Source organism: Andrographis paniculata, unplaced genomic scaffold (assembly GCF_009805555.1).
Source record: "Andrographis paniculata isolate CXL003 unplaced genomic scaffold, ASM980555v1 Contig69END, whole genome shotgun sequence".
Taxonomy (NCBI): Eukaryota; Viridiplantae; Streptophyta; class Magnoliopsida; order Lamiales; family Acanthaceae; genus Andrographis; species Andrographis paniculata.
In genome coordinates, this window is record NW_026137605.1 from 7,241,906 (window position 1) to 7,252,818 (window position 10,913).

At 27.7% G+C, this 10,913-nt stretch overlaps 1 protein-coding gene across 2 annotated transcripts; it reads right to left on the reverse strand.

Moving 5' to 3' along the window:
• Nucleotides 1–295: 295 nt before the first annotated feature.
• On the reverse strand, nt 296–1,858 carry LOC127264050 (expansin-A1-like). Of its 2 annotated transcripts, XM_051293394.1 has the most exons (4): nt 1,742–1,858; nt 1,506–1,649; nt 1,109–1,421; nt 296–1,002 (listed from the first exon to the last, which is right to left on the reverse strand). In XM_051293394.1, the coding sequence occupies exons 2-4, from the start codon at nt 1,636–1,638 to the stop codon at nt 696–698; spliced, it is 753 nt and encodes a 250-aa protein (XP_051149351.1). In that variant the 5' UTR covers nt 1,639–1,649; nt 1,742–1,858; the 3' UTR covers nt 296–695. The 2 variants fall into 2 exon arrangements, with proteins under 2 accessions (XP_051149351.1, XP_051149349.1); XM_051293392.1 differs by having other exon boundaries at nt 1,109–1,649.
• Nucleotides 1,859–10,913: the final 9,055 nt, after the last annotated feature.

A 10,913-nucleotide genomic window follows, 5' to 3' on the forward strand; every position in this document is an offset into this window, starting at 1 on the left:
TATTCAGAAACATATATTTGCATACATTATATATAAATAATGTTGGAAATAAATAATAATAATAATAATAATATATAGTATTGAGTTATTTTTTAATGAAAATTATAATATTTTTTATTTTAGAAATAATATAAAGTAATTGTTTATAGTTATTGATGTTATTTTGTAATGTTGAAACATTTAAAATATTCAATTTTAGATTTAGTAAAAATATATTTAAAATAAATATTATTTTAATTTCTAACATGTAGTAAAATAAAAAAATAAAAAATTATTTAATAATGATAATATGAAATAGAAGAATAATCATATATAGGATTAGTTAGTGTAAATATGAAAGCGGGTGGGAACACTTGAACCCCACCTCAGCTAATTCTCTCAACGACACAGACAGACAAGCTCATTTCATACAAAAACCAATTCAAAATCCAAACAAACAAAACACAACACACTAGCTATAGCTACCTAGCCTAGGGACGACAAAAATTAGTCCCCTAATTAAACCACCCCAAGCAATTAATTAATTAATTAATTAAGAAGCCACACTCTTAATAATATCACTGTGGCCCCAACCATTAATAATTGTATTGGTGACCCCCCAAAGCACCAATATTATAAACATGCAATCTCCTAAAAATTTATATTTATATATTCGCCTTTGCTGTAGTAATTGAATGTAAGATTTGTTTGAGTCGTCAGTGGAATTGAGGTCCGGCGAAGGTCTGTCCGAAGGACCAGCTCGCCGGAGCAACGTTCTCGGCGACGACGGTGCTGCCGTCGCCGGCTGTGACCTTGAACGAGAGGCTCTGCCCGTTCAGGTAGGTGTTGCTCTGCCAATTTTGCCCCCAGTTTCTCGACATCGCCTCCCACCCGGTCTTTGCCCCCTTCACCGACACGGCGTGGACGTCGCCGGCGCCGCCGACGTTGGTTATCAGAACGAGGTTGAAGTAAGAGTGGCCGTTGATCGTGAACCTCATCCCCCCTTTTCTATTACAGGCCACCCTATAAAGAAAAAAGAAAAAGTTAAATTATTATAACGGAAGTCCCGGATCTGGGGGTCCCGGAGCTTCCAATCAGAGAAGCTATGGAAGTCTCCGACCGGCCGTACCTTCGGAAAACGACAGGGACGATCCCAGCTCTGTACTGGGCAATGTGTTGGAAAACAGGCTGGGAGAGATCGAAGTGTTGGAGAGGAGGGTTGCACCACCCGCCGGCGTCGTTGGGCAGGGCGTTGTTCGGCGGGCAGAAATTGGTGGCGGTGACCACAACGGTCGCCGGAAGGCACCACCGCCGGTCGCCGGCGCACTTGATCTCGTAGCAAGAGCCGCAGCTGAGGCCGTTGTTGAACAGAGCTGTACTCAGCGCTGCGGTGTTTGTACCGTAGCCTTGGCTGTATAAATTCCCGTACCCACACGCACCGCCTGCGGCCCGCCAACATCCCCAAATAATAATAATAATTATAATAATAATAATAAAATTAGCAGTTAAGACAGAGACGTCCGTACCCATCGTTCCAGAGGCATCACTTCCGCCATAGAAGGTGGCATGTGCGTTGGTCCATCCTTCGCCATTTCCATTTGCAACTGAAGAAGAAGCCATGGCAAGAAGCGAAACCAGTAACGGTCCGAAAACGGCCATTATCTTATTTCCTGCACAATTAGTTAGATTATTACCATTAGCAAATCTCAGACAAGAATTGTTCAGGCAGCATTGTTAGATCGAAGGGCAGTGAAAAAATTACCTTCAGATTTAGGGCTCTACGAAAGCAGATAAAGAGTGTGGAGGAAGGAAATTAACTACTGCGGAAGGAATGGGAAGAACGTGGCGATATAAATAGCAGCGGGAGCCTGGGTGGGGGGGTTGGGGGGAGGGGGGTATTTCCAACGACCCTTTTTTAGGGTTTCGAGGGGACCATAAACTGCCCGCCCCGCCCCCGGACAAGAATTGAAATAAGGGAATCAATTGGGCGGCAAAAAGGTAATTTCAGAGGTGTGTGTGTCTTGAATAAATATTATATATATATATATATTTTTATAATGTGAAATTTATCGTCCCAATTTTTCGGGTGCGTTATGGATAAATCTTCGATTAAATTTAATAATTTACAAATTAGATTCAATAAGCTAAATTATGTGTGACAGACAAAATTTAAAATTTAAACTCATAACCTTATAATTACGAGTTTCCCTACTACTGTATCATCTTTTAACGGACTATATTATTTATATATAAATGGTGTGTTTCTTTTGATTAGTTTGGAAAAAAAAGTTGGTTTGAATTTGTTATAAAAATAATATTTGATGGAATATTTTATAAAAAAAAATATATTTTTTTTTCAAAAAATACAAAATCCAAATAATAAAATTTGAAAAAAATCGGCTAAACAACTTAAATTTTTAGGGATAGTATCATGTGCAAGTATAAATGCCCATTCGCTGCCTCAGCTCCTTTTGCTTTCGATGTGTAACATTATCCTTTTGTCCCTTTTTAGCTTTTCTGTTGTGTTTGTATTTCTATTTTTTTCTATTTTATTTATTTTTTATTGGGAGTTGGAATTTTTGGATTTCTCAACATCGAGAAATTGTGGGCAGTTTCTGTGTGTTTCATTTTAGTTTTTCTGTCTATTATGCATTATATTTATTTTTACTAAATATATATATTTTTAATATAATAAAAATAATATTTTATTCTTATCAATTCAAAATATTTTTTATTATTTTTGTATATTTTATTTTAAAGTAATTTTTTTTATTTTAAAAAAATAATCATACATTAAAATCAAAATACATTTAATTTTATTTTAAATTACAAATATAAAATTACATATAAAAGTAAATGACCAAAATATCAAAACCTCCTACACACTTTTACTAATTAATAAAATTATTATTATTAATTTACTACAAAATTCCAAAGAATCTCCTTACTAAGGGAGTACTTAATAATTTATACTCCCTCCATCCCACATAATTTGTCTATATTTTCTATTTTCGTCCGTCTCACATAACTTGTCCTTTCTATTTTGAAAATATAATTATGGACTTTAATCGCATTTTAAATTTTATAATTTTTTTAATTTTAATTAAATTATTTATTTATCTTAATCTTAATCTATAATTATTTTTACTAATATACTTCTTAATTACTTACTAATTATACTTTACCTAAATTCTTGTGTCTACAGCAATATACTCGCATTACATGAAATTGAGAGAGTATCATTCAAGTCCAGCGTTATTTATAAATATTTATTTTAATTTAAATTTCTATTAAAATAAGTAACTTATACTATATCCTTTATGATGAGCTATTATAAAAAAGTACACTCAATCCCAAGTTTCCAAAAAAGTTTAAAGTCGATCATAGTGTGTCAATTACGCTTTATGAATCGGATTTATGTCACAGATTCGAATGCTTATTTCATAGTCTTTTCGTCCTAATACAATAATTTTGTTTATCATTTTTATTTATTAATAATTTTATTTCCATAAATAATCATATCATCATAAAATTATCTCTATTTTTTTATTATTATTACACAACTGTCACTACTTTTTACACTATTAATATACTCACAAAGGCAAAAAAATCATTCATCTTTACTTTTTACCGACTACCAATATAATATCAATATTTTTTAAATTTCGTACCTAACACAATAGACTATACTTTTGGGATGGACGGGACATAATTCTTTGAGATATAAATTCCAAAGCTTTCACAATAAATAGTTGTTGACTTGAAAGAATACTCTAACCTTTTAATTAATTTTTATTTCATTAATATATTTATTACTATCTTCGGGCTCCACCCAAAAAACAAAAGAAATAAAAAATAAAAAAAATAAAAACATATTTATATGTATGAGATACAAGTTGTAATAAATATAATATAATAATTAATTGATTAATTTTAATATAAAATAAAATAATTTTAAGAAGTATATGAGTAATTTAATAAGTGGAAAATTTTTTATATACTATTTCGCTCTAAAAGTTTTATTTACTTTTTCGTGTTGATATTTGAATATTAATTATTATATCAAAACATAATACAAATTAAAAAAAATTTGCAAAATACTTTTATTGGTATCTTATAATTATAATAGAAGGATATTTAAAAAGAATATTATAGAAATATAATTTTTTTTTAAGATTAATATAATGACTCAAAAGATAAATGTGACCTTTAAATAGTTGCTGCATATTTATACATAAGTGTACTATTGAAATGTATAAATTTAAAAAATATATATTTTTGTTATAAATAAAATATATATATATTTTTTTTTAAAAAAAAAAAGCATAAATTTAATGTATAGAGAATGTATAATCCTCTCTCCGTCCCAATACCTGTTTACCATTTTTACCTGTAGGAAATACAAAAAGAATAAACACAAGCTTTTAGATTTTTTTAATCTATTGGTTATTGGTTTAGAGAATATATATATATATAGATTGTGTTTGCTAGTGAATTTTTACTAGATTTTTAATATTCATTATTAAAAAATATCAAATCAAATATTTATTTTTTATTAAAAAAAATTATATTCAAAATATCGTATTAACAACTATTTATATTACACCAAATAATTATTTTAATTTTAAAATTATAATTACTATGCAAAATTCAAAATCTAACTTTCAACTTCACAAACAAACACACTTCTGAAGTGTATTCAATCTAAAGACTATCGACTTTGTACAATCTAGAAAGTATTCAATTTGTAATCTTAAAAATACAATGTCTGATCTACAGAGTATTGGTTCTTTACAATCAAAACAAATTGTGTGTTTGTTTGTTTATTTTATTTTATTTTTAATTTTTTATCTAATATATATATTAGAATCTTATTAAAGTCCCATAAAAACAAATACCATATATAATAATAATAATAATAATAATAATAATAATAATAATATAGTTTCTTAACTATATTTAAATACTATGTAGAAAATTTTTAGATATATAAAAATAATAAAAGAAACAAAAAAAAAAAAAAAAAAAAAAAATTACAATCTTTCTTAATTTAATGTTAACTTATGGTCCATGCACATGCATGTTTATTGTTAGTTATATAGGGTTTGTTTGTTTGGGGGATTGGATTAGATTTTCACTATTCATCTCATTTTTTTTTTTGTCCCAAAAAACATCAAATCAAACACCTATTTTTCATTTTTTATATTATACTAAAAATCAATTTTCCATTCAAAACATCACATCAACACCTATTTATAACACATCGTACAACTATTCAAATTCAAAATTTTTACTATTCAAATCCCAACTCAAAATCCAAATCTCCAAAATCTATAGTTATACTTAATTTCCATGGATGTAACAGTATTTATTATTCCCTATAAAATATAATTCTTTTATTTAAATTATTAGATCATAATTTATCATTTTATTTACATTAAAATTTATTTTAATTTAAAATTTTATTATTTCCGGCACCAAATTCAAAGTAAAACCCAAAAAAGAAGTCCAATTAAAACGTAGGTATGTATACACTAGCATTGGAATCAAGATTGGGCACAACTCTATTGACATGCAATTTGGTATGCATTAATTATATATAGATATATAATAAAATAGTTGTATAATGCAATATAAATAAGTGTTGATGTAATATTTTAAATGTAAAATTAATTTAAAAAATAAAAATAAGTATTTAATTTAATATATTTAGAAGATTATGAACATTAAGAATCTGATAAATAGACGTACAATATAATATTTCAATTAACACAATACGTTATGTATTATTAGTTAACGTCATATAATGTAATGACAGTTCTATTTATACGGTACTATATGAATATAGTTTATGCGTTGAAAACTTGAAATCAAATAATAATAGTATGTGCTATATAGATAATTGTGATATATTGTCAATTTATATATTATATTTGTATTAGTGCCTATTGATCGATCGCACAGTCAATCAAATATATTCATCAATTCTGTGATCACAAATTAATATAATACAAGAGAAAGAATCAGGGGCGGACCGAGGTGGGGGCAAGGGTGGCTAACTTTTCTTCTTAATCGATCAATTGTTGAGTAAATGTATCATGTTTGGATGATAAAATATAACATCCAAGTTTAGCTTTCGTGATGTACACAATTTGTTTTCTTGTTTGTGATTTCAAATGCAGAAAGAAGTATATTTAATCACTACAAATATCCATAAATGATCTTCGAGCAAAATAAATACAACACAAAGAACATAATACAATTAAGAATCATATATCAATGGCTATGTTCGGTATCTGTTTGAAGCATTTAGTTTTTCTATAGCCAATTCTCCGATTGGAGAGGATAATCGTCACCTTATTGTCTCATGTGATAGAAATAATGAATAATAATGATATGATTTTCATATTTTTAACGTATAATTGATTTCATATAATATAAGTTTCATTAGGTGTCTTGTCTCCATTTATTTCTTCTTTTATCTTTCTTCTCTTTTATTTTTTATATATTTGTACAAAAATCGTCACAATATCTGAATTATGATATATTTTATTATTTTGTTTTATTTGATATGATCCTATTACCTTTATATGAAATTTACTAATTTTTTGGTCCAACTTAAGTGAAATTCAAGCCAATAATGCCATTCTAGAGCGAAGCAAGAAGGTACAAAGACTGTGTGATGTTCCAAAGCGGGCAGAGACTTTTTCTCTGCCTAAGTCCCAACGGTCAGTGAATTTCCACTGCTGCAGCGAAATTCCGAAATAAAAATCTATTGCTGAAGCAAAGCGGGTGTGAAAATGGTACAATCATTAAATTCCAAGCCACGATGAAGATCGATTCCGCTCTAAGTGACGTTGATTCCCTTTTGAAGCGAAATGATGAAGAAGATCTATGCCAGACCCAAAAGGACATAGAGAAATAAGCGAGTTGAAAGTTATCACAGTTTTATTTTACTGTTCCGTGGTTGCAATTGATCTTCAACTGTTTCCAATTACTGTTTTAATTGATCAATTATCATTCTTAGTTCTTCGGTAAATAAAGTCAGATTATTCAACGTAAACTACAATTTCAATTTATTTTACTGTGCAGATTACTATGCTCTTTTAAGAGTTTCAAACTGAAAAAAATTCTTTTCAATAGTTTACCATGGAGGTCGGGGGAATCATAAAATTTCTCCACTTTTGAACCCAAGTGGCTGCGGAATTTTTTTTTTTTTTTTTTTTTTTTTTTTTTTTCAGCAGATGTATTTTTTCCTTTTATTGCTTTCGTTAGTGTAGATTTATTACATAAAATTTGATAGTCCTACCGTTGGATTTTGTCGTGAGCATGCGAACATTTTATTTTGTTTTGTTTAAAGATGTTTTAAGAACATATTTTGATTTATTTTGTTGTGGTTTGAAATTAATATAAATTTAAGTATTGATTAAAAATTTTGCTTTGATAGGATTTTAATATGTTATTTTGTGAGATAAAATAGTGTATTTTTATTGAAAAGTATATGGAGTGAATAATATTAATTTGAATTTAAAATGATAAAAAAAAAAATAATTATAATGATATAATACAAAATTAAAATGAAAACACAAGTTTTTTTTTTTTAAAAAAAAAAGTTAAAAAATAAATAAATGAATTAGGTGTCTACCTATTTGTATACCAATTATTTTTTATTTTCTATTTTTATACTTCATCCGTCCATTTTCTAATGTTTAAGTGATATTTACAAGGTAATTAATTTTTTGTTGTAAATTGACAAAATAACCCTTTATTTTGTGTATAGATATAAAAAAAGATATATAAAGTAAAGATAAAAAAATAAATTCTTTGTATAAAAATAGAAAAAGGACAATAATTTTAGGACGTTCCAAATAAAAAAGTAGGACATTAGTTTATGGACAGATGGAATATCATTTTGATATTTTAAAAGAGATCATTATGTAGTTTACTGAGTTAGTTTAGTTAAGGGCAGGGATAAGAAAATCTTAACTTCACTAGAGACATTGATTAAGTATAAAATAAAATTGGGATTATTTTACCATTGTCCTAATTATACATATATATTAATTATTATTAAAAAAAAAAAAAAAAGAAATTAAGAAAATGGTCCCCTGGTAGTTTGGCATAATTGAGCATTTACGAATGCAATTAAGAGAGCCACTTGCGGATTTGGCTGCTCATTTCAGTAAACTTTTAACTCATTTATTACATGACACAACCACATGCCTTCTTTACTCTACCCTCATTAATTAATTAATTAATTAATACTCCATACTATTTATTATTATTATTATTATTATTATTTACTCTACCCTCATTAATTACTTAATACTCCATACTATTTATTATTATTATTATTATTATTATTATTATTATTAGCTCTTATGCATTCAATGTCTGAATTTACTTGTACTTCAGACTATCAGAGTTAGTAAATAAATTAAATTTGTTATAGTACTTTTTCTTTTTACATTTTGGATTGTACTCCCTTATTACTATAAAATTATATAAGTTTGGTTGAGTATAAAGATTAAAAAATAACAAATATTTTAGTATTAAAGTAAGACAAAAAATAAAGTGATTGTATTATAAGAAATTTATTAAAAAGTTGATAAAAAAAACTAATAGAAAATTGTAAAAAATGCCTGTATACAGATACAATTATCATTTTTGAACATTTTTTTTCCACTATCGCAATTTAGGACATTATGTGTATTCCGGGCATTATTTTTGCCCTCCGATGCCAGAAAATGCACATGAACATCACGTGCGTCTTCGTGGAATGACCGACGCATATGTGGACTTTGCCGTTGCTGTGCTGTCGTCTGCGTGGTCGTCGGACAAGTGATGTGGAATTATTATTTTTTTACTTTCGCAATTTAGGACATTATGTGTACTCCGGGTATTATTTTTATCCTGTGACACCGGAAAAGTAATTTGTTCTATGTTTTTTTTTTTATTTCAATTTGGTCCAATTGAATCAAATTGAAAATATGTTATTTGCAATTTGGTCCAATTGAGCCAAATCAAAATTTAATAAATATATTATTTTTTCATCTATAATATGTACTTTTTTTTTTATAAAACATCATAATAAGTAATTTTTTTTTTTGAAAAATATCAAATAAGATGCTAATTTTTAATTTGTTTTTATTTTTTCAAAACTAGTCTAGACAAAAAATTTAAAATTTGAATAGTTAATATAAATAAATATTAATGTAATATTTTAAATATTAAATTAATTTTTATCATAATATAAAAAATATATATATGTGTAAATTTGGTTTGATATATTTGAGAAAGAAAAATTGATGGATAAGAAAAATATTTACCAAAAAAAACCCTACTAAACACAACATATTTTCGTGCAGAACCAGATGCAAATTTGGGTTAATCTGGACCGTCCGTCTCCCATGCTTTATTACACCCACGTTCTGAAAGGCATCCTAGAAAAATTAATACTCCTTCCATATGATTAAAGTGTATAATTAGTTTTTCAAAAAAGGAAATAACAAATTATGTGGGACGGACGAAAATAGAAAATATGGACAAATTATGTGGGACGGAGAGAGTATACGAATTGTCTTTTATAATAAATAAAAATCATTGCTGAAAAAATAAGATGGAACAGAGGTTTCTATCAAGTTTTTAACATTTAATGAAAAATCCGTGGGAATCAGAATATTACGAGTGTTTCTTTTGATGTATTTAGAATATTTTTAATTTAAATTTAGTATTAAAATAATGTATAATAAAATATTTCGTAGAAATTTTGGAGCCTAAAGAAAAAGTGTGCACCGGATAAACTCTCGGCCGAACATAATACCTTGCAAACCAGCATCGACGAGAAAGTCACACTAGGCGAACTATGTGTAAGAAATAACTTGAAACATTAGAGGTTTAAATTCATGACCTCACATTCACAGATCCCTACCGCACCGGTAAAGGACCAGTCATAACATTATTATTAATAAAACATTAAGCTTCTATGCCACGTGGCGGAATATAAACTACTGAGTGGAAGTTATTTGATTGTTATGTTAATTAGGACAGCATAACTGTATTTAACTACTACACCATAATTAGTTTAGTTTAATTGCCCTAACTACCGCTCTCTCTCTCTCTCTCTCCACCTCACATGCTTCCTTCCTTCCTTCACTTTTACCTTTTCCTTTTTCTTTTTCCTTTATTTTTAAATCAAATATAATACTGCCAGCAGCAACCTTAACATTGTTTTTATACTGCTCGTATGTGTGCTACTTTCGCCGCGCAGTTTTTTTTTGTTCATATAAAATATTTTTTATATTAATCTGTTATATAAATTAAATTATTCTCTAGAAAGTTGTTACGGAATTTAGTAACCGTTTCGATCACGCAACACTAGTATGATATTGTCCGCTTTGGGCGGGGTCTGCATGAATTTGTTTTTGGATATCCTCCAAAAGACCTCATACTAGTGGAGTTTACTTGGGACTTATAAAGTGTGTAATTTTTTTCACCACTTCCAATGTGGGACTTGGATTTGCACCCCAACAAAAGTGATATATTAATATGTTTCAAATTTTTAATTAAATTTTAAAATTTACATTATATGAATATAAATATATAAATTAAAATAAATAAATAATATGAATATAGATATTTTGAAACAAAAAAGAAGTGATTGATGGAATTGATGGGATGGAAAGAAGAAAAAAATAAAGAGAATGAATTATATAAATAATTTATTTTTATAACTGTGCAACCAACCAAATTTAAAAATTCTAATTTTTTTTTTCAAAATACTTTTTTATATCATATATATTTTTTTAGTTTTTTTTATGTATTATTAGAAAAATAATTCTTTATAAGAAGTGACAAACCGAATTGGTCGGATGAAAGGATGAGAGGAATAAAGAAAATAATAAAAAAAAGAAGAGGTAAACCAAATTGATCGG